Raw genomic sequence first — 25,830 nt, 5'->3', positions numbered from 1 at the left:
AAATTTTCAAAAAAAAAAAATTTTTTCGAAAAAAAAATTCAAAAAAAAAATTTTTTTTGGAAAAAAATTTTTTTTAACAAGTTAAGGAAACTCAAAAAACCATCGCCCAATGATTTTTATCACCTTTCCACCGCTGCATTCCTTGATTCTACTGATCTCCTTTTAATTAAATTAATAAAAAAAGTTAATACCCCCAATCGAATTTCGATTTTTTTCATACGCTTTTCGGAGTTTTTTTTTTCTTTTCTTTTTGTGAATCCTTAGCAAATCGCTTCATTCAACAGTTTTTTCAAAACTAATCCCTCTGCGCTAAAAAAATTTTTTTAATTTTTTGGTCAAAATTGAAAATTTCGGACTTTTGATTCTTAATCATGGTTAGACGACATTTATCGGAGGTGGAAGTCGCTCGGTTAGTGACTCTTATCGACGAAGGTTACACTCAACATGCAGTTGCTATCCGGATGGGTGTAAGTCAATCTGTCGTATCTCGAGCTTATACCAGATACCAAGAGACGAATCAATATCATCGTCGCCCCGGACAAGGTCGCCATCGAGTCACTAATGCCCGCGATGATCGAACAATTGTTAGAGAAGTTCGACGACAATCTTTCGTCAATGCGAATATTGTCGCTCGAAACTTCCCCAATCGCAGACAACAGCAACAACAACAGCAACAGCGACGACGGCATCAAGTGCGAAACATTTGCTCTCGAACAATCATCAACCGTCTTCGTGAAACTGGGTTACACGCACGACATCCTAATCGCGTACCCCTGTTGACAGCAAGACATCGTCGAGCTCGTTTAGCGTATGCTTACGATCATCGAAATTGGAACTTGAGGGAATGGACAAATGTTTTATTCACTGATGAGTCTCGTTTTAATCTGTATGGCAACGATCGACGTCCTCTCGTTTGGCGCCGTCGTGGAGAACGTTTTCACGAGAACTTTGTCCGTCCAGTCGTTGCCTACGGCGGTGGAACAGTTATGGCGTGGGGCGGCGTTTCACGAAATTGGAGAACACCTTTGGTAATTGTACGCGAAAATTTGACAGCTAGACGTTACATCTCACAGCCAACATTACCCGGCGCTTCTTTGAGCGGCATGACATCACATTGTTGCGACACCCAGCAATGAGTCCAGATCTCAACCCCATAGCGCACGTTTGGGACATAATGGGCCGTCGGTTGCGCAGAGAGTATCCAAATTTGCAGAACTTAGCTGCTTTGGAGCGCGCGCTTCAGCACATTTGGAATACCATTCCGCAGCCTCAAATTACCGTCTGCATATACATGGCTGAACGTTTGAGAGCCGTTATTGAAAACAGGGGTGGTAATACCCGGTATTGAACAAACAAAAACCTTCAGAGAATGAGTTTGGAGTCATTTAATACGGTGGAACTGACGAGCCACCGGGTCTCAATTCTCTTGAAATACCTCACACACACACACACACACACACACACACACACACACACACACACACACACACACACACACACACACACACACACACACACACACACACACACACACACACACACACACACACACACACACACACACACACACACACACACACACACACACACACACACACACACACACACACACACACAGAGAGAGAGAGAGAGAGAGAGAGAGAGAGATATATATATATATATATATATATATATATATATATATATATATATATATATATATATATATATATATATATATATACACAGAGAAGCGTAAATCCGACCGCGAGACCTCCACGTGGTACGCTTTGGATAACGCTAATGCCGGCGGTAATTGTTTTCTTAAACTTTTCAAGAGAAAAAATTTCAAAAAAAATTTTTTTTTTTTTCAATTTAAGCACTTTCTGGAACAAAAATGTGGAAAAAGCTCGAAAAAACAATTTTTTTTCTCATTTTTAAAAATTATGAGCTTTTCAGAGCAAAAAACGTGATCCTTTAATTTTTTCAAAAATTCGATCAAGTGAAACAAAAAAACGGCTGGATGGATTAATTTGATTCTTTGTAGGGTTTTTGTGGACATATTGAACTGTAAAAGGCACACTTAACATTAGTGGTTTCCTCAATATTTTCGATCCAGCGCTTGATTTTCCAAAAAACCACTAAAAGCCCTTTTTTGTTGCATATTCAAATTCATGTGACGGAAAGAAAAAATTTTTCTTCGAAAAAACAATGGACAGTCGTTAAGGGGAATTCATTCAAGTTCTTGAAATCCACCTTTAACTTTCTGTGCGATCATTGGTTGCTGAGATATCGATAATCAAAGACAAAAAGATCCTTTTCCATTTGAAGACCGATATCTCAGCGAGGAGTGGACGTATCAGGGTGTTTAAAAAAAGAAATTAAAGCTAAATGAACAAAGTATTCGATCCTTATAGTGGTTAAGCTAAAAAAATTTTTTCCACGCCCGTAGACCAAAAAAAAAACTAAAAAAATTTTTAGAATTTTTTTGTTGCTGGTTTTTCTACGATTACTCAGAAACCGCGGAGGCTACAAAATTTTGAAGTTCTAATCCAAAAACTAGACACTTGGAGCTACAATTTCCTTTATTTTTATTTCCTGTACGACCATTTCTCTCAAAGTTACGGCCTGTCGAAAAGTACCGAAAAATTTGGAATTTTTTTTTGATCCCTTAATTTTTTCCAGTAGTGTATATATATATATATATATATATATATATATATATATATATATATATATATATATATATACTAGCTGTTATCCGCCCGCTTCGTTGGGCATTTTATAAAACTATATTTTTAGATCTAAATTTGAAATTTAATTAGAGTATTGTTATGACTTTCACAAATTCCAAATTTCCTCGAATTATCATATACCTTTTAACCATGTAATTATTCCAGCTAATATTCATTGTCACTTTCAATGTGTGATCATGACAATGTTTACGTGGCTTTTTTTCAAAAATGAATAATAATTGACACAAAGAAAAAAAATTTTAATAAGAATTTAGAGTTTATAGGAGCTAATGCTTAAAAATTAAAAATTTTTAATGTTAACACCAACCTTCGCTAACTCCTGTGAGATGAGCTATCGTAAAATTTGCCGAGATACCTTTTCTGCACGTCTCACAGAGGATTCCTACCAACTTTGGAGTCAATAGGATCTACAGTTTAAAAACGGAAATTTTTCATTGTTAACGCCCCCGCAACTCCCCTTGTGGGTGGAATTTTGTGAAATCTGTTCTTAGCTAACTTCTACTCAGCAAAAAGAATATTCCTGCCAAATTTCAAGTCTTTAGGTCTTATAGTTCCAGAGATATCGTGATGAGTGACTACATCTATAGAAAGTCTCATATATGTATATATATATACTAGCTGTTACCCGCCCGCTTCGCTGGGCGGTGTTGTAGAATTGCATTTTTAGATCTAGACTTGAAATTTAATCGGAGTATGGTTTTGATTTGCACAGATTCTAAATGAGCATGGAAAGTTTTCGTTAAAGTCATCGCAAGTCTTATAAGTAAAGTTGAAATCTGCCTAGCTTCAAGTGCGAATAATTTTTCTGTTATTTAAAATTTTCTCAGTGACATCAATTTTTTATAGAAAATAAATTTAATATTTTTTTTACGAATTCTATTTAAATGAGTAGCCAAATTCATTTTTCACATATTTAGTGTTTGGAAAATCCATTCATTTTAATCTGTTACATTCCCGCGATCCCGCAAAAAAAACAATTTATAAGTTATGTAGTCAGCAAAAATAACATGTATGTAAAATTGTAAGTCCATTGACTAAATTATTACATGTGATGTTAAGTTTTGAAAACCTTATAATGACTTTTTTCCGCTGCTAATGAGACGTTTGTTGTAAGGAAATTTTTAGTAAATGTTATTGAAACTCAATAGACCTTTTTAGTAAATTTTATAGAAATCTAACTATTTTATTTCATGAAAACAATTATCATAACCAAACACACGATCAGCATATAAATATGAATTTTGAACACTTAGTTCACCAGACATAATTAGCTTCTTTCTTAAACTTTTTTTAAATGACGTTCAATCAATCAAATATTAAGGTTATGTAATAAAAACAGAAGAAAATCTTATTAAAAATAAATGAATAAAGAATAAGAATCTTTTGTGTTTATTAGCGGGAAAAAATGTATATAAAAGAAGATCGTAAAAAAAAGGAAAAAAGGTTGATAAAATCCAACAAATTAGTAGCTTATAACCATCTACGAAAAATTCTGCGTCGAATGGGAGCAGTCCCGTCCCGATAGCTTCAGTAGTTTTGCCGTCAACTTTAGTTAAAGGAACCCTACTTCGCTTATATATATATATATATATATATATATATATATATATATATATATATATATATATATATATATATATACAGGGTGTCTCAGAAGTCGTGAGCCAGCGGACAGGGTGTGGTAGAAAATTGGATTCTGAATAGAAAAGTCCTTTACCATTTTTCGATCAGACCCATAGAAAAATTACTACAAATTTATGAAAATAGACCAATGAGGAGCGCGGTTTAGCGGCAGAACGGTAGGCGCAAGAGCGAGCGAGTGGAAGCGCGACAGGCAATGAGTGCGCGCTCGCTTGCACACGTGTGATATCATTGCTCAGTTATAGCGGGATGCCCGCATGCAATAATAATGATCAATGATACTCCTGTAAATAAAAAAATTAATATTAGAAAAATCATCCCATAGACAGCCCCATAAAATAAAAAATGTGCGATTTTTTGATAATTAAAACTCAAATTTTCGGTGTCACCGAAAAATGAAAAAAAAAAAAGCCAACAGTCATATTCAATGATACCCCTGTAATTAAAAAAAAAAAAGAAAAGAAAAGTTATAAAAGTACCCCATACACTCTGAGATACAGCCCCATAAAGCCAAAAATTTGCGATTATTTAATGATGAAATTCAAATGATCAGTGTGCACTTGAAGTTAAAAAAAAAAAGCAATAAAAATAATCAGTGACACTACTGTAGACCAAAAAAATTGAAAAAAATAAAAACTACCCCATAGACAGGGAGATACAGCCCCGTAAAGCCGAAAATTCGCGATTATTTAATAATGAAATTCAAATGATCAGAGTGCACTTGAAGTGAAAAAAAAAAGCAATAAAAATAATCAGTGACACTACAGTAGGTGAAGAAAATTTTTAAAAATAAAAACTACCCCATAGACAGGGAGATACAGTCCCATAAAGCCAAAAATTGTGCGATATTTCAATAATTAAAATAGAAATTTTCGACGACTACTCAAAATTTCAAATAAAAATCTAGGACTAATAGTTAACTATACCCATAACAATCAGAAAAAAATTAAAAATTACAAAAACCACCCCATAGACACTAAGATACAGCCTAATAAAGCCGAGTATTTCGGGATTATTTAACATAAAAATTAAAATATTCACAGTGCATTCGAAATAGAAAAAAAATACCAATCAAAATTATCAGTGGTACTTTTGACCATCAGACAAATTTAAAAAATTGTAAAAACACCCCATAGATACCGAAATATGACTTGATAACGCACAAAAATCGGGATTGCTTAGAAATTAAAATTCAAATTATTGATGCCCATTGAAAATCAACAAAAGAAACCTTTTGTACTTATCGATTAAACTCCTGTGTATCGAAAAAAATTATTATTTAAAAAACCACCCCGCAAACTCCGAATTATGATCCCATTAAGCTGAAAATTTCTGATTTTTTAGTAATTAAAATGCTACTTCTCGGTGTCCGTTGAAAATAAATGAAAAGTATGAAAACTCATTTTCAGATATACTCTTGTAAGCAAAAAAAAATAAGATTTGAAAAAACACCCCATTAACGGCGAGATAGGACCCCATAAATCCGCTAATTTGTGATTTGTTAGTAATTGAAATTGAAATTCTTGGTGTCCATTTAACAACAACAAGAGAAACCTATTGTACTTTTAAATTACACCCTTAAAAACATAAAAAAACTTAACTCTTGAAAATCCACCGCATAGACACTAACAAACATCCAAATAAAGCCAACAATTCGCGATTTTTCAATAATTAAAATTCAAATTTTCATATGACACCGAAAATTTCGATATCAATCCACAAAAAATCGATAAATCGCGGCTTTATGGAGGCGTATCTTGGGGTCTATGGGGTGAATTCTTGAATTTTGATATTTTCATTTATTAAAAGGAGTAAATTGGAAAGTGGAATGAGTTTATGCTCTTTATTATAAGTGGACACCGAGAATTTCAATTTAAGTCAATTAAAAATCGACAAATAGCGACTGTATGGGGATGTATCTCGGTGTTTGTGGGGTGGATTCTAAAATTTTGATTTATTATTTTATAACAGAGATAACATTAAAAAGTACAATAATTTTCTTTTACTTATTTTGAGTAGACACCGAGAATTTCAATTTAAATCAATAAAAAATCGAACAATTGTGGCATTGTGGGGTTGCCTCTCGGTGTTTATTCCAGGGTGGATTCCAATATTTTGACTTTTTAATTCATAAAAAAGGTTAAACTGGAAAGAAAGATAATTTTCTTTGAGTTATTCCGAGTTGACACCGAGAATTTCAACTTAACTTCACAAATAATGGAGAAATCGCAGCTTTATGGGGGTGTATCTCAGTGTCTATGAGGTGGATTCTTAAATTTTGATTTTTCAATTCTTTACAAAGGTTACATTGGAAAGTACGATAATTTTTTTTAAGTTATTTTCAGTGGACACCGAGAATTTCCATTTAAATCAATGGAAAATCGAAAAATCGCGGCTTTATAGGGTTGTCTCCTGATGTTTATAGGGTGGATTCCGAAATTTTCTTTTTTAATTCATGACGAAGATTGAACTGGAAAGTGGGATAGTTTTTTTGGCTTATTTTCAGTGGATACCGAAAATTACAAATTAAATAAATGAAAAATTGACAAATCGCGGCTTTATGGGGGCGCATCTCAGTGTCTATGGGGTGGACTCCATAATTTTGATATTTTTATGTATGACTGACGTTAAATTGAATAGAAGGATTATTTTCTTTTTGTTATTTTCAGTGGACACCGAGAATTTCATTGAAAGTAAATTAAACATCGACTTATCGCCAGTTTATGGGGGTGTATCTCGGTGTTTATAGGGTGGATTCCATAATTTTGATATCTTTGTATGATGACCGAGGTTACATTAGATAGGAAGATTATTGTAATTCTGTTATTTTAAGTGGACACCGAGAATTTCAATTTACGTCAAATAAAAATCGACAAATCGCGAGTGTATGGGAGTGTATCTCGGTGACTCTGGGGTGGTTCCTAAAATTTCGATTTTTATTTCATAACAAAGATAACATCAAAAGTACAATAATTTTCTTTGACTTATTTTGAGTGGACACCGAGAATTTCAATAACAATCCAAAAAAATCGAGCAATCCCGGTTTTATGGGGCCGTATCTCGGTGTCTATGGGGTGAATTCTCAAATTTTGATAATTTAATTAATAACTAAGGTTAAATCGAATAGTTAAATTATTTTCTTTGATTTATTTCAAGTTGACACCGAGGATTTCAAAATAAATTCATGAATAACCGACAAATCGCGGCTTTGTGGGGGTGTATCTCGCTGTACATAGGGTGAATCGATTGATTATGAATCTAGAAATATTCTGAAAAGTGTTTTTCTATGATTTCTATAAGTTTTCTTCCTTAATCTCTAGTGGCCACCGAGAATTAAATTTTAACAGTCGAATTTGTGGCAATTTAGTTGAGAAACGCCGTGTTTGGGGCTGTTACTCGGTGTCTATGGGGTTAATTGATCGATTAGGTGTTTAAAACTCTTTTGTAAGGTCTTATTTATGATATCAAAGAGTTTTCTTCCTTAATCTCCAGTGGACACCGAGGAATGATTTTTTAAAAGTCAAATTGCTGTCAATTTAGACGAAAAACGATACCGTTTATGAGGCTGTTACTCGGTGTCTATGGGGTAAATCGATCAATTATGGGTCTAACAATCTTCTGTAGGGTGTACTCTATGATTTCCATGAGTTTTCGTCTTTTATCTCTAGTGGGCACCTAGAATTGAATTTTGAACAGTCGAGTTTCTGTCAATTAAGTCAAACAACGCCATTTATGGGGCTAGTGCTCGGTGTCCATAGCGTTGATTCTTCGATTAGGAGTCCGAAAATCATCTGTAGGGTGTACTCTATGATTTTTACAAGTGTTCTTCCTTAATCCCCAGTGGACGACGAGAATTCAATTTTTAAATGTTTAATTGCTTTCAATTTAGACGTAAAACGCCTTTTAGGGGGCTGTTACTCGGTGTCTATGGGGTAAATCGATCAATTGTGGGTCCGAAAGTCTTCTGTAGCGTGTAGTCTATGATTTTCAGGAGTTTTCTTCCTTAATATCCATCGGATACCGAAATTTAAATTTTTAACAGTCGAATTTCTGTTAATTTAGTTAAAAAAAAACGCCTTTTATAGGGCTGTTACCCGGTGTCCATGGGGTCGATTGATCAATTAGGAGTCTGGAAATCTTCTGTAGGGTGTACTTCATAATTTTTATCCTTAATCTTCAGTGGTTACCGAGAATTGAATTTCTAACAGTCGAATCAGTGTCAATTCAGTCAAAGAATGCTTTTTATAGGGCTGTTACTCGGGGAACGTGAGGTTGATTGATCGATTACGATTCGGAAAATCTTTTGTAGGTTGTACTCTATGATTTTTTGAAGTGTTTTTCCTTTATTTCCATTGGGCACCAAGAATTTAATTTTTAATAGTCGAATTTTTATCAATTTAGTCAAAAAACGCCTCTTATGGGGCCGTTTTTCGGTGGCTTTATAATTTATAACAAAGGTTGAATCGGACAGTTGGATAATTATTTTCGAGTTATTTTGAGTGGTCACTGAGAATTTGAATTTAAATCAATAAAAAATTGCGTCTTTATGGGAATGTATGTCGGTGTCTATGGGGTGGATTCTAAAATTTTGATTTTTTATTTTATAAAAGAGATAAACTTTAAAAGTACAATAATATTCCTAGACTCATTTCGAGTGGACACAGAGAATTTCAATTTTAATCAATGAAAAATCGAGAAATCGCGGTTTTCTGGGGTTGCATCTCGGTGTCTGTGGGATAGATTGTAAAATTTCGATTCTTTTATTCAGTAAAAAGCGTTAACTGTAGAGGGGAATGAGTTTATGCCCTTTACTTTGAGTGTAAACCAAGAATTTTAAATTAATATCACGAAAAATCCAGAAATTGCGGATTTATGGGGGTGAATCTCGGTGTCTATGGGGTGTATTCTCAAATTTAGATTTTTCATTTTATGAAAAAGGTTGAATAGTAAAGTAGGATAATTCTGTTTAACTAATTTTGAGTCGACACCGAGAATTTAAAATTGAATTCACGAAAATTCGAGAAATCGCAACTTTGTGGGGCTGTATCTTTATGTCCAGAGGTCGAATTTGTTATCAGATCCGAAACTAACCGATGCATGCTACCGCTTGTTTGAAGTTGGTAACTTTCGAAATAGTAACTTCCTGACTTTAAAGAATTTTAAATTACATTCGCGGGAAGTTAAATATTTACGCACGACCTTTGGACCTGAAAAAAATTTTTAAATCTGTAATTGCTTTATATGAACATCTTAAACCACTCTTGTCATAAAAAATCCGCGAATTTGCGGCGAAGAAATTTAATAAATTCTTTCACATTCCTGTTGTTTTTATTACTTTAATTTTCGAGCAATGCCTGTGCAGCTTTTGCATATTATTTTTGCTCTCTTTCTACCGACAGCGGCTCGATTTTGTTTATTGCTTTCCATTGTTTTTTACATTTTCTAAACAAAATATCGTCGACTGTCAGTCTTAATGAATTATTTGTTTTGACCACATCGTAATGGATAATTATTCTAATGCGGATTACGTCGAGATGCTCATCCTTTACGGTGAGTGCCAACGCAACGCTCGTTTGACCTGTCGCGTGTACCGCGAGCGATTCCCCGATCGACAACGTTTCCCGACACACGGCCTAATAACTCGGCTCGTAAATAGAGCTCGTGAATCGGGATATGTTGGGTTGAACCGCATCGAGCGTGCTGGTCGTCCTCGAGACGTTCGAACGGTTCAACTCGAGGAGCGAGTCATCGATGCTGTTCACGCTGAGCCAGGGACAAGCACGCGGAGGCTTGAAAGGCGTTTGCATGTTTCTCGTACGATGATTAATAAAATTACTCGTACGGAGAAACTGCATCCCTACCACAAACAACAAGTCCAAGATCTCGAGGGCGGAGATCGAGAGTTGCGGTTGCATTTTTGCCAAATGATGATTCGGAAAGATGAAGACGATCCGGATTTTCTTCGGAATATGTTGTGGACTGATGAATCACTGTTCACTCGTGAAGGGTGCTTCAATCAGCACAATGTACATCATTATTCCGAAGAAAATCCGCGGTTAACAGTCGCCCGAAACTTCCAAAATAAATGGAAAATTAATATGTGGGGTGGAATTATCGGAGATCACGTGCTACTGTTTCTTCTTCCCGATGTAATGAACGTAAGTCAAGCAATAATATTCTTATCAAAATTTCTGGATCGTAGTGTTAGAACATGATGTACTTAGTGTGTAATCAATTTAATGTAGTATAAATAATCAAGTTCTCTATTTAGAACATTTCGATTACTTTCATTTTGCATTCAAGTTCGGGACATTATTTTTTTACTGGAAATTTTCATTTCATAAACTCTAAATTTATGGTAATATTATTTATTTCACAGAGTGACCAATATTTGACATTCCTAAGAGAGGACCTACCGAATCTCCTTCAGGAAGCTGGTGAGGATCCCGAGTGGTTCCAGCACGACGGAGCACCATGTCACTATGGCGCGCAAGTCAGCGACTTTCTCAATCAGAGATTTCCGCAACGCTGGCTCGGCAGGAACGGTCCGGAGAGATGGCCCCCAAGATCACCGGATTTAACGCCCCTCGATTTCTATTTGTGGGGTCATTTCAAAGGCGTAGTCTACGCTGACGAACCCGAAGATCAAATGGTGACCATGGCAAGAATTATGGCCGCACAAACGACAGTAACCGCCGAGATGCTGGAGGAAGTCCGTCGCAACTTTATTAAGCGTTGCCGACTATGCATCCAACAAAACGGCGGTATCTTTGAACACTTGTTGTAATGAGCTCACTGAACCGGAATCGACCGGAACAAAAATAATGAAATTAATAAATAAATAAATAAATTTCTTAGTACCTGAATATCTACCTCGATATTCACGTGACTGTAAATAAACTTAAAACAATTTTTTTACACCTCAAAACAAGCATTTCAAGTCATTTATAAAAATAATTCTTAGTACATTCGCGAATTTTCAGTCTTTAGTGTTGTTTAACGACATCATCTGGAGCAGTTGAAGATTCAAGATCCTTTTCTACGTCTAGGAGATCGTGTGTAGATTTTTTGTAGGTTTAAACCCATGAAGCACAAAAAACTCCTTCATAAGCATTGGAATTCAGGATTTGTCAGTAATGAAACTGACATTACCGCAGTCTAAATAAAATTGAGAGGAAGTACATAGAAAGATTCTCAATATTAACCCTTTTAATAAAAAAAAAAAAAATTAAATTGAAAAACTACGCCATAGATTCTGAGGTTCAACTCCATCAACTCGCAAGCTTAGAAAATTTCAGAAATTGAAATGTAATATCTCAATGTGAACGCGAAATAATTTTAAGAAACTTGATGTCATTTTGTAATCATCCCTTATTAATTGAAAAAAAATTAAAGATCCCGAATCTACCCCATAGACACCGTCATGCACCCTCATGAAGCCGCGATTTCTCGATTTTTCGTCAATTTAATTTGAAATTCTCGGTGTCCACTCAAAATAAGTCGAATAACTTATCCTACTATCGAATTTGGCCTTTGTCAAGAAATGAAAACATCAAATTTTAAATTCCACCTCATCGACACCAAGTTACAGTCCCATAAAAAGCGTTGTTTGACTTAATTGATAGAAACTCGACTGTTAAAAATTTAAATTTCGGTATCCGATGGATATTAAGGAAGAAAACTCCTGAAAATCATAGACTACACGCTACAGAAGACTTTCGGACCCACAATTGATCGATTTACCCCATAGACACCGAGTAACAGCCCCCTAAAAGGCGTTTTACGTCTAAATTGAAAGCAATTAAACATTTAAAAATTGAATTCTCGTCGTCCACTGGGGATTAAGGAAGAACACTTGTAAAAATCATAGAGTACACCCTACAGATGATTTTCGGACTCCTAATTGAAGAATCAACGCTATGGACACCGAGCACTAGCCCCATAAATGGCGTTGTTTGACTTAATTGACAGAAACTCGACTGTTCAAAATTCAATTCTAGGTGCCCACTAGAGATAAAAGACGAAAACTCATGGAAATCATAGAGTACACCCTACAGAAGATTGTTAGACCCATAATTGATCGATTTACCCCATAGACACCGAGTAACAGCCCCATAAAAGGCGTTTTTCGTCTAAATTGACAGCAATTTGAATTTTAAAAAATCATTCCTCGGTGTCCAATGCAGATTCAGGAAGAAAACTTGTTTAAATCATAGAGTAGATCTTAAATAAAATTTGAATACTCCTATTTGATCAATCAACCCCATGGATACCGAGTACAAGCCCCATAAAAAGCTTTTTTTGATGAAATTGAAAGAAAATCGACTGTTCAAAATTCACATCTCGGTGTCCACAGGAGATTAAGGACTAAAACTTATTGAAATCAGAAAGTAGAACCTACAAAAGATTTTAAGAACTCTACTCGATCAATCAATCCAATAAACACCGAGTAACAGCCCCAAAAGCGGTGTTTCTCGACTAAATTGACACAAATTCGACTGTTAAAAATTTAATTTTCGGTGTCCAGTGGAGATTAAGTAAGAAAACTTATAAAAATCATAAAGTCGACCCTACACAAAATTGGCAGACTCCTAATCGATCAATCAACCCCATGGACACCGAGAAACAGCCTCATAAAAGGATTTTTTCGTCTAAATTGACAGTAATTTGACGTTTCAAAAATCATTCCTCGGTGTCCACTAAAGATTAAGGAAGAAAACTCATAAAAATCATAGAGTACACCCTACAGAAGATTTTAAGACCTATAATTGATAGATTCACCCCATAGACACCGAGTAACTGCTCCCTAAAAGGTGTTTTCCGTCTAAATTGACAGCAATTTAACATTTACAAATTCAATTCTCAGTGTCCACTGGCGATTAAGGAATAACACTCGTAAGAATCATAGGGACACCCTACAGAAAATTTTTCGAGTCGTAATCGATTAATCCACCCTATGAACACCGAGTAACAGCCTCATAAACGGTATCGTTTTTCGTCTAAATTGACAGCAATTTGACTTTTAAAAATCATTCCTCGGTGTCCACTGGAGATTAAGGAAGAAAACTCTTTGATATCATAAATAAGACCTTACAAAAGAGTTTTAAACTCCTAATCGATCAATCAACCCCATAGACACCGAGTAACAGCCCCAAACACGGCGTTTCTCAACTAAATTGCCACAAATTCGACTGTTAAAATTTAATTCTCGGTGTCCACTAGAGATTAAGGAAGAAAACTTCAAAGTAAAGGGCATAAACTCATTCCCCTTTACAGTTAACGCTTTTTACTGAATAAAAGAATCGAAATTTTACAATCTATCCCACAGACACCGAGATGCAACCCCAGAAAACCGCGATTTCTCGATTTTTCATTGATTAAAATTGAAATTCTCTGTGTCCACTCGAAATGAGTCTAGGAATATTATTGTACTTTTAAAGTTTATCTCTTTTATAAAATAAAAAATCAAAATTTTAGAATCCACCCCATAGACACCGACATACATTCCCATAAAGACGCAATTTTTTATTGATTTAAATTAAAATTCTCAGTGACCACTCAAAATAACTCGAAAATAATTATCCAACTGTCCGATTCAACCTTTGTTATAAATTATAAAGCCACCGAAAAACGGCCCCATAAGAGGCGTTTTTTGACTAAATTGATAAAAATTCGACTATTAAAAATTAAATTCTTGGTGCCCAATGGAAATAAAGGAAAAACACTTCAAAAAATCATAGAGTACAACCTACAAAAAGATTTTCCGAATCGTAATCGATCAATCAACCTCACGTTCCCCGAGTAACAGCCCTATAAAAAGCATTCTTTGACTGAATTGACACTGATTCGACTGTTAGAAATTCAATTCTCGGTAACCACTGAAGATTAAGGATAAAAATTATGAAGTACACCCTACAGAAGATTTCCAGACTCCTAATTGATCAATCGACCCCATGGACACCGGGTAACAGCCCTATAAAAGGCGTTTTTTTTTAACTAAATTAACAGAAATTCGACTGTTAAAAATTTAAATTTCGGTATCCGATGGATATTAAGGAAGAAAACTCCTGAAAATCATAGACTACACGCTACAGAAGACTTTCGGACCCACAATTGATCGATTTACCCCATAGACACCGAGTAACAGCCCCCTAAAAGGCGTTTTACGTCTAAATTGAAAGCAATTAAACATTTAAAAATTGAATTCTCGTCGTCCACTGGGGATTAAGGAATAACACTTGTAAAAATCATAGAGTACACCCTACAGATGATTTTCGGACTCCTAATCGAAGAATCAACGCTATGGACACCGAGCACTAGCCCCATAAATGGCGTTGTTTGACTTAATTGACAGAAACTCGACTGTTCAAAATTCAATTCTAGGTGCCCACTAGAGATAAAAGACGAAAACTCATGGAAATCATAGAGTACACCCTACAGAAGATTGTTAGACCCATAATTGATCGATTTACCCCATAGACACCGAGTAACAGCCTCATAAACGGTATCGTTTTTCGTCTAAATTGACAGCAATTTGACTTTTAAAAAATCATTCCTCGGTGTCCACTGGAGATTAAGGAAGAAAACTCTTTGATATCATAAATAAGACCTTACAAAAGAGTTTTAAACACCTAATCGATCAATTAACCCCATAGACACCGAGTAACAGCCCCAAACACGGCGTTTCTCAACTAAATTGCCACAAATTCGACTGTTAAAATTTAATTCTCGGTGGCCACTAGAGATTAAGGAAGAAAACTTATAGAAATCATAGAAAACACTTTTCAGAATATTTCTAGATTCATAATCAATCGATTCACCCTATGTACAGCGAGATACACCCCCACAAAGCCGCGATTTGTCGGTTATTCATGAATTTATTTTGAAATCCTCGGTGTCAACTTGAAATAAATCAAAGAAAATAATTTAACTATTCGATTTAACCTTAGTTATTAATTAAATTATCAAAATTTGAGAATTCACCCCATAGACACCGAGATACGGCCCCATAAAACCGGGATTGCTCGATTTTTTTTTGGATTGTTATTGAAATTCTCGGTGTCCACTCAAAATAAGTCAAAGAAAATTATTGTACTTTTTGATGTTATCTTTGTTATGAAATAAAAAATCGAAATTTTAGGAACCACCCCAGAGTCACCGAGATACACTCCCATACACTCGCGATTTGTCGATTTTTATTTGACGTAAATTGAAATTCTCGGTGTCCACTTAAAATAACAGAATTACAATAATCTTCCTATCTAATGTAACCTCGGTCATACACAAAGATATCAAAATTATGGAATCCACCCTATAAACACCGAGATACACCCCCATAAACTGGCGATAAGTCGATGTTTAATTTACTTTCAATGAAATTCTCGGTGTCCACTGAAAATAACAAAAAGAAAATAATCCTTCTATTCAATTTAACGTCAGTCATACATAAAAATATCAAAATTATGGAGTCCACCCCATAGACACTGAGATGCGCCCCCATAAAGCCGCGATTTGTCAATTTTTCATTTATTTAATTTGTAATTTTCGGTATCCACTGAAAATAAGCCAAAAAAACTATCCCACTTTCCAGTTCAATCTTCGTCATGAATTAAAAAAGAAAATTTCGGAATCCACCCTATAAACATCAGGAGACAACCCTATAAAGCCGCGATTTTTCGATTTTCCATTGATTTAAATGGAAATTCTCGGTGTCCACTGAAAATAACTTAAAAAAAATTATCGTACTTTCCAATGTAACCTTTGTAAAGAATTGAAAAATCAAAATTTAAGAATCCACCTCATAGACACTGAGATACACCCCCATAAAGCTGCGATTTCTCCATTATTTGTGAAGTTAAGTTGAAATTCTCGGTGTCAACTCGGAATAACTCAAAGAAAATTATCTTTCTTTCCAGTTTAACCTTTTTTATGAATTAAAAAGTCAAAATATTGGAATCCACCCTGGAATAAACACCGAGAGGCAACCCCACAATGCCACAATTGTTCGATTTTTATTGATTTAAATTGAAATTCTCGGTGTCTACTCAAAATAAGTAAAAGAAAATTATTGTACTTTTTAATGTTATCTCTGTTATAAAATAATAAATCAAAATTTTAGAATCCACCCCACAGACACCGAGATACATCCCCATACAGTCGCTATTTGTCGATTTTTAATTGACTTAAATTGAAATTCTCGGTGTCCACTTATAATAAAGAGCATAAACTCATTCCACTTTCCAATTTACTCCTTTTAATAAATGAAAATATCAAAATTCAAGAATTCACCCCATAGACCCCAAGATACGCCTCCATAAAGCCGCGATTTATCGATTTTTTGTGGATTGATATCGAAATTTTCGGTGTCATATGAAAATTTGAATTTTAATTATTGAAAAATCGCGAATTGTTGGCTTTATTTGGATGTTTGTTAGTGTCTATGCGGTGGATTTTCAAGAGTTAAGTTTTTTTATGTTTTTAAGGGTGTAATTTAAAAGTACAATAGGTTTCTCTTGTTGTTGTTAAATGGACACCAAGAATTTCAATTTCAATTACTAACAAATCACAAATTAGCGGATTTATGGGGTCCTATCTCGCCGTTAATGGGGTGTTTTTTTCAAATCTTATTTTTTTTTGCTTACAAGAGTATATCTGAAAATGAGTTTTCATACTTTTCATTTATTTTCAACGGACACCGAGAAGTAGCATTTTAATTACTAAAAATCAGAAATTTTCAGCTTAATGGGATCATAATTCGGAGTTTGCGGGGTGGTTTTTTAAATAATAATTTTTTTCGATACACAGGAGTTTAATCGATAAGTACAAAAGGTTTCTTTTGTTGATTTTCAATGGGCACCAATAATTTGAATTTTAATTTCTAAGCAATCCCGATTTTTGTGCGTTATCAAGTCATATTTCGGTATCTATGGGGTGTTTTTACAATTTTTTAAATTTGTCTGATGGTCAAAAGTACCACTGATAATTTTGATTGGTATTTTTTTCTATTTCGAATGCACTGTGAATATTTTAATTTTTATGTTAAATAATCCCGAAATACTCGGCTTTATTAGGCTGTATCTTAGTGTCTATGGGGTGGTTTTTGTAATTTTTAATTTTTTCTGATTGTTATGGGTATAGTTAACTATTAGTCCTAGATTTTTATTTGAAATTTTGAGTAGTCGTCGAAAATTTCTATTTTAATTATTGAAATATCGCACAATTTTTGGCTTTATGGGACTGTATCTCCCTGTCTATGGGGTAGTTTTTATTTTTAAAAATTTTCTTCACCTACTGTAGTGTCACTGATTATTTTTATTGCTTTTTTTTTTTTCACTTCAAGTGCACTCTGATCATTTGAATTTCATTATTAAATAATCGCGAATTTTCGGCTTTACAGAGCTGTATCTCCCTGTCTATGGGGTAGTTTTTATTTTTTTCAATTTTTTTGGTCTACAGTAGTGTCACTGATTATTTTTATTGCTTTTTTTTTAACTTCAAGTGCACACTGATCATTTGAATTTCATCATTAAATAATCGCAAATTTTTGGCTTTATGGGGCTGTATCTCAGAGTGTATGGGGTACTTTTATAACTTTTCTTTTTTTTTTTTTTTTAATTACAGGGGTATCATTGAATATGACTGTTGGCTTTTTTTTTTTTTTTTTCATTTTTCGGTGACACCGAAAATTTGAGTTTTAATTATCAAAAAATCGCACATTTTTTATTTTATGGGGCTGTCTATGGGATGATTTTTCTAATATTAATTTTTTTATTTACAGGAGTATCATTGATCATTATTATTGCATGCAGGCATCCCGCTATAACTGAGCAATGATATCACACGTGTGCAAGCAAGCGCGCACTCATTGCCTGTCGCGCTTCCACTCGCTCGCTCTTGCGCCTACCGTTCTGCCGCTAAACCGCGCTCCTCATTGGTCTATCTTCATAAATTTGTAGTAATTTTTCTATGGGTCTGATCGAAAAATGGTAAAGGACTTTTCTATTCAGAATCCAATTTTCTACCACACCCTGTCCGGTGGCTCACGACTTCTGAGACACCCTGTATATATATATATATATATATATATATATATATATATATATATATATATATATATATAAATTAAACACCACAGACTATGCTTTTGCGGTCCTGCCTCAACTACCCAAACAAGTGCATTCACTTCTTCTGGCATGCAAGATTGGCACATAGGAACCTCAAAGCAATTAGACAATTAATAAACAAAAATTTAAATGAAGGGATGAAAATAGATGACTGTCCGATTAAACAAGTTTGCGAATCTTGCGTTAAAGGGAAGATAAGCAGGGAACCTTTTCCTAAGAAATCAGATACCGTAAGCAAAGAACCATTAGAGCTCATCCATACTGGTATTTGTGGACCAATGTCTACTGCTACTCTAGGCGGACGAAACTATTTAATTACTCTAATTGATGATTACAGTAAATACACATCTTGTCATTTAATAACCCAAATATCTCAAGCAAAACTAGTAATCAAACAATTTATCTACTATACTCACACATTTTGGAAAGAATCCAAAAACTTTTCGGTCAGAAAGAGGAGGCGAATACATATGACATTTATTAAAAGAATATTTACAAAATAAAGGCATTAAATTTTAGCACACAATGCTGTACTCACCTGAATAGAACGGATTGGCAGAACGGAATAACAGATACCTGATGGAAGCCGTGAGAACAATGTTAATTGATGCGAAATTACTTAACACTTACTAGGGAGAAGCAGTAATGACCGCCACATACCTTTAAAACCGATTACCAGAACAAGGTCTAGAACCCCATACGAACACTGGTTTGGCGAAAAACCAAATGTTAGCGATCACATAATTTTTGGGTGTCGTGCTTACTCTCACATCCCAAAAGAGCGAAGACGAAAACTTTACCCAAAAGCGACAGAATGTGTATTCGTAGGTTATCCCGAAGACTCAAAGGGATACAAGCTAATACAGAGATCATCAGAAAAAATGATCGTGGATCGAAATGTAAGGTTCTTGGAAGAATGCCGTATTGAAAGGGAAGCTCAAGATCTTAAAAACTCTCAACTTAAGATTTTAATCGACTTACAAGAAGAAATACCTGAAACAGAAATCCAAATAATCTACTTACTAGACAAATGTATCGAAGATACAGGTAAGAAGAAAAAATATAATAAACAGTTAATCGATTCAATTGTTTCCGGGAAAGTTATTAATTTAGATTCAAATACCGAAGATTCCGGTGATAAAAATTCCACCAAACAAATAGAAGGCGAAGATTACATTTAGGACAAAGAAAACGATGCCAATGATGCAGAACCAAAAACATACCAGAAAGCAATAAACCGTCCTCATGGTGAAGAATGGAAAAGTGCAAGCGAAGAAGAAATTAAATCGCTTCAAACAAATGAGACTTAGACTCTTGAACCCGTTCCCAAAAACAAAAAATTGATCGGCTGTAAGTGGGTGTTTAAGATCAAGTACACTTATAAATTATTAAATAATGATTTTTTAACGGCAGTTAAATAAAATCATAAATTTTGGCCCGGTTCAATAAAACAAATCCTCAATAATTAACATTAAATAAAATATATGCGCGCTCAAAACAGACGCCAATTTTTATGCTAGCGCGTGGTGACTTTTTGACCTTGGGTGTACGTTAACTACGTTGTACGATTCAACCGATGTTTCACTAGTCCGTGAGAAGACAATGGAATCTTCTCGAAGAATTTCTTATTCGGTTTTTATTTAATAAATAAATTAGTCGTAAATGAACCGATTTTTCTGATGTTCGGAATTATTTATACTTAATAAATTAACACCACAAGGTCCTTGAGTAGTGCTCGGGTATAAACCCCCTTGAGGAACTCTCAACGACAACGAGCTTATCGAAATTTCCATTAATTAATTATTGAATTATAATTATTAATTATTGAGAAAAGTTAAATAAGTAAATTGATTAAATTGATCCAATTAGTAAATGGAGAAGGAGAAGTAACCGAGTATTAGGTAAACCGCGGTCCACTTCTTTCCCACAGAGTAATTCGTGATACCTTGACAAATAAAACGACGATCTAACTCACTCGTTGAGGATGAAGTCCTAGTTGTAGTTGACTTCCTTCGTCTCATCACTACTCCGGGGATCGGTCCTTTTTGATTTCCTGTGGCACTCTCTCTGGCGGTCACACTACTTCTCTCTTTTTCACTGCACGGCTCACCTATAATAATCCAAAACTACTCTCTCCTATTCTCTTTTTAGGCACGAAGATCTGCGTAGCACCATCATCGACTGAAGCTGTGATCATTGCTTTGTCAAAAGCATCAAAAGAATGTTTTGGTATAAGAAACATTCTGGAGTACGTAAACCAACGCCAAGACGAACCCACCATCATTTACGAGGACAGTCAAAGCTGTATCAATAACATTTATTCAGTTGGAAAAAGCGCCCAGACTAAACACATCGATTCTACATATCTTTACACTAGAGTTGGTTAAGAATAAGGTTATTGACATAAAATACTGTCCAAGTGCAGAAAATTAGGCGGATATTTTTACTAGAGCCTTAGGTCCACAAAAGACAAAAACACTGGTACATTCAATGGGACTTGTTGAGGGAAGTCCAATTTCCAGCCAGTGAGGGAAGAGTCGAGCATATACAATCTCAGTGGTGGGAGATATCAATATTTATCAGTCATACTCAGTTTAGTATTGTATAGTCAGTTAAGTTCAATAAAGCATAAGGAGCAGATGTTCATTGTACGTGTAAAGTATCTTATAATTACACAAATCACTCCATACTCATTCCATAATCCCAATACTAAATTGATATTTTCAGAGAAATTTAATTTTTAATTTAGGTTTTTTTTGTTTGCCTGTTATTTATAAACAAATTGAGACCGCCATAAGATATTTTTTAAAATTTCACATTAAGTTACTTGGCATCAAAATTTCAAGAAATTATAGTTTTTTGATCAATTTCCAGTTGGCACAACCAGACTGGGTAAAACTGACTAATTTCTGTGGGCTAACATGTATTTTCTGAATCAGTTTGATGAATTGAGTCGAAATGTATCAAAATAACTTTTAAAGTTCCGTCATAAGTACCAAGGCAATAGTTAGATTCCTATAAAATCTAGAAAAAATCACGTCGATCAGCGCTGATCCGGTCAAAATCGGTTAATTCGTTTGAGAGACATTGTGAATTGATGAATACAAAAAAAGTATTTTTTCGAAATTGCTCTTAAGTTTCTAGTTTGATCGATTGAAACTTAGAGATTCTTCATGAAGCTACAAAAATTGCGTCGAATCCTGCCAACCGCGTGAAAATCGGTTGATTCATGCAATAGTTATTGTGGTTCGAAAATTCAAAAAATAGTGTTCGATGAATCTTTTATCAGACTTTTGAGCTTGAAAGCATAGAAAAGCTATCTCTTTGAGCTTGGAGCGCTCAAAATAACACATTAACTGTATACTTGAGCTCGAAGAGCTCTAAAACATAATTAGTGCAATTTTTTAGCAACTACGTATAGATAAAGCGGGAAGTTGCAGGGATAACCTTCAGGGTCAACTGTTTTCCTAATTTTTAATTTTAGTTTTGGGTTTTCTCAAAATCTATCGAGTTAAATTGATTTAAACTCGAAGGAAATATAATACTAACGAAACTCTTTGAAACGCCATCGGTCAAGCCGTTCAACCGTTATGAGGAGTTCACACATACACTTATATGAAATCAGGGATCACAATTAATCAGCTTACAGGAGGAATTCGACCATCGCGAATGTTGCAAAACTTTATTTAGCGGCTTGACAAGATAACAATTCACAGATATCGATAGTTGTATGAAAATGTCACCTCACATTGAAATATTGTAGAAATATATTTTTAAATAGCGCAAATAATGCAATAAAATTGTATTTTTACAGATCGGTCTCACGGTGAGAGTGGCTACATGAGTAGTCCAGAACGAAGTAATAATGTCGTAGGTTCCAATCCTTCAAGATATTCAAGTATACCTTTCAGCACAACAAATAGTTATGAAGAACCTTACTACTCACAATTTCCAGGGACTGTTACACCGATCATCGATGAAGAAGCAAGGTATTTTTTTGAAGGGATCAATAGGCCATATTCAGAAAAAGTTTTTATTTCCTATCAGGACATATGTGCATGAGTTAAGTTCTTTGAATATAGACCAGATTATATAACCTTAGAGAATTTTGTTAGTGTATCACAAGATGAATATACGCGCTGAGATATATATATATATATATATATATATATATATATATATATATATATATATATATATATATATATATATATATATATATATATATATATATATATATATATATATATATATATATATATATACAGTATAATCTCACTAATCCGGCACTATTAAAAACCGGAAGGTGCCGGATTATTGGATTATAGTGAAAAAGTCATAGGTAAAGAATAAAATAAAGCATTTCATAGAGGGAGTCAATTTATGTAATGTATTCGATTAACATGTAGGTACATATGTGATTAACTATGTAGTTTTAAAATAATCCTTAATTGAGGTCTGCTTTTGTGCAACTTGTAGTCCTTGCTTAAAAACCTTTTCTCGCATGTTGCGAAGAATTATAATATCTTTGGCAGACATGCCGTTTTCGTCTGCCCATATTATGCACGTATTGAAACAAATCAATGCATTATCTGGTTTAACTCTTACAGCAGTTGTAGTAGTTGGTGGCTCTAATATTTCTACAAAGCTTTCTTCTTGTACTGCTTCAGATATTATTTCTTGATCTGTCATAATTTGCTCTGTTTCTTCGATTCCTTCAAACCAAGAATTTAAATTTTCCTCACTTGTTTCCAATCCTTTTTCTGATAGATTTTGTAACCAATCGACAATAGGCACATTATCTTCAGGATCCCATTCATCTAGTAGAATCAAAGTAGAAGACACGAATGTTTTATTGGGCAACAGTCTCCAGAACAGACCACTCTCATCTGCGTTATAGATTTGGTCAGGAAGAAGACCCAGTTCTTCTACTTTGTTTTTAAAATGCTGGATAAATGGCTGTACTGCAGATTCGTCGCTTGATAATTTCTCACCCGATACTGTTAAGAGACGGATACCAAATCGCTTTTTAAATTTATCCAGCCATCCATCGCTGGCAAGAAAATCATCTTTGTGGGTAATTTTTTTATAAAATTCGATTGCTTTGGTTCTCAGAATTTCTCCAGATATAGGAGTGTGTTTAGAACGCCGTTGCAAGAACCACATGTAAAGAGTGTTTTCCATCTTTGGACAATCGCCAACTTTTAGTGTTTTACGCTTTCCTGGCCCCGATTCCATTGTCTTGACGTGGTCTACTATCTTTTGCCTTTTTTTCTTAAGATCGTATATAGTAGCACGACCAACACCATATTCTTTTGCCAATTTGCACATGTTTTCTCCCCTATCTAACTTCTTTAAAATCTCCATTTTATTATTCAAATCTAGTGTCTTGTGTTTGCGTTTATTTGACATTTTTAACTATAAACTATTATCACTTGAAAACAAAAAAACAAATACGTAAGCACGTGCACGTGATAAGTATTGAGGTTAGACCGCTCGTCGACGACGCAGCGACCGAAGCGCACAGGTATAGAGGGACGAGGGAGGCGTGGGCGGAGGGTGCTGGATTATTGGACGTGCCGATCTATCGAAGTGCCGGATTAGTGAGATTATACTGTATATATATATATATATATATATATATATATATATATATATATATATATATATATATATATATATATATATATATATGGGGCATTTCACGCCAAATCTAACACTTTTGGCCCTGACCCCTTTTGATTTGGCTGAATGTCTACCATCCTTTTCTGCCTTATTAGGAACGTCTCCCATAATTTTTTCAAATTTTTTACCCAATCAAAAAAAAAGTTATGAAGTTTTGAGTTCCAATTGCGAGCTCTCGTCGAGTGAGCATCGCGTTTGAGATTCGAGTGAGACTCTCGTATCGAAGCTGGCGTGCATCACGCATGCTGTTACCGTAGACCAATGGCCCGAGCTATTGTTATTGTTTCGTGTTCATTTGGGACTGCTTCCGCGAAATCGATCTAATTTATTTTTCCTATTAATAAGATTGAGTATTAGATTAAGAGTACCGATTAGTGTATTAGCTATCGAGTGGTCTCGTTTTGTATGGAAATTATTTCCTCTGAGTGACCGAATCACGACCCTTTCTCCATAACCAGCATAACTGAGCGACACCGAGCTATTCCGTTACCATCAAGGCCGCTCTTGATCTTTTAGGAACATAAAATTAAGTTTATCGTATCCCGGTTGCCGATGCCGGTGAAAAAAATTCGGCTGGCGACTGTCGGGGTTCCTAGAGGATTGAGAGATAGTTGAGATGGACGAAGTGTAACGTAGCTAATTATAGTTTGCTTTTGAGATCTACTGCTAGGAAAAATCTAAGTTACAAGGTTCATCTCATTTATCTTTAGGACATGCAAGTCAAGCGACTGCACTACTGCAATCTTTTGGTTCGAATAAAAGCAATTATTATTTCACTAACTAATGTCTGTAGTTTTCATTTGTACTTTGAACATTAAAATGTGCGTTATTATTTCAGAATCTTTATCATTTTCTTCCGACAATTTTCAATCGCAACCGGTTCAATTAAGTTCTGCATCTGAATTCAGTATTAAAACTCAGTTGCCAGTAGTTAATCAAGCTTTAAGTCTTTTAAATAAATCACCAATTTAAAAAAAATTATCGCGAGATGGAGTTTATTTGGATCGTAAAGTCAACCAAATCACTCGTAACCTAACAAAACTTTTTGGTTTCGATGATAATGGTCTGTCATACCTAGACGTCAATTAAGCAGATTTTCAGGATATAATCGAGCGTTTAAAAGCTAAGTTTAATGACCAGAATTCTTCAGCAGCAGAAAAAATTAGAATTCTGACTATATTACCATCAAGATGGAGTGAACACAAAATTTGTGATATGATAGTTCAAGGCACATGGACCAAGTCGCAAAAAAATTATCTGAAGATGTAGGAATTCTTGCGATTCCTGAAGCTAAGTTAGGTATAGAATTGCAAACATAAGTAATTTCTGATTCACATGTTACTACAATCTTACACTTAATTTAATTATTATTTACATTGACAGGACGAACAATCTCTGAAAATTCAAAACAAAAGGTTTTGAATTTGTATACAGATGATCTTGTTAGTGTTAACGTGCTTAGAAAAAAGGATTATGTTTCCATAAAAAATGTAGATGGAACTCGAACCCAGGTCTAAAAAAGGCTTGTTCTTTTAAACCTGAAAGAATTATTTCAACATTTTCGAAATGAAAATCCGGATGAGACAATCAGTTTCTCAAAATTCGTTTCTCTTCATTCGAGAAATTTCGTACTTGCTAGAGCAAGT

The 25,830-nt window shown here is 34.6% G+C and overlaps 1 protein-coding gene across 6 annotated transcripts in view; it reads left to right on the top strand.

Moving 5' to 3' along the window:
* Positions 1-25,830, top strand: part of LOC141534860 (coiled-coil domain-containing protein AGAP005037) — a 651,729-nt gene that overhangs the window by 153,642 nt on the left and 472,257 nt on the right. For all 6 annotated transcript variants that reach the window (XM_074254459.1, XM_074254463.1, XM_074254462.1 and 3 more), the window contains one exon: positions 22,314-22,488. In XM_074254459.1, the coding sequence (XP_074110560.1) occupies positions 22,314-22,488 (175 nt within the window). The remainder of the gene's footprint in view (positions 1-22,313; positions 22,489-25,830) is intronic.

Source organism: Cotesia typhae, unplaced genomic scaffold (genome assembly GCF_013202065.1).
Source record: "Cotesia typhae breed Kobodo isofemale line unplaced genomic scaffold, CoteBio_Ctyphae scaffold_13, whole genome shotgun sequence".
NCBI lineage: Eukaryota > Metazoa > Arthropoda > Insecta > Hymenoptera > Braconidae > Cotesia > Cotesia typhae.
Note: the sequence above shows the minus strand (reverse complement) of the source record. Positions and strands in the feature narration are given on the sequence as shown.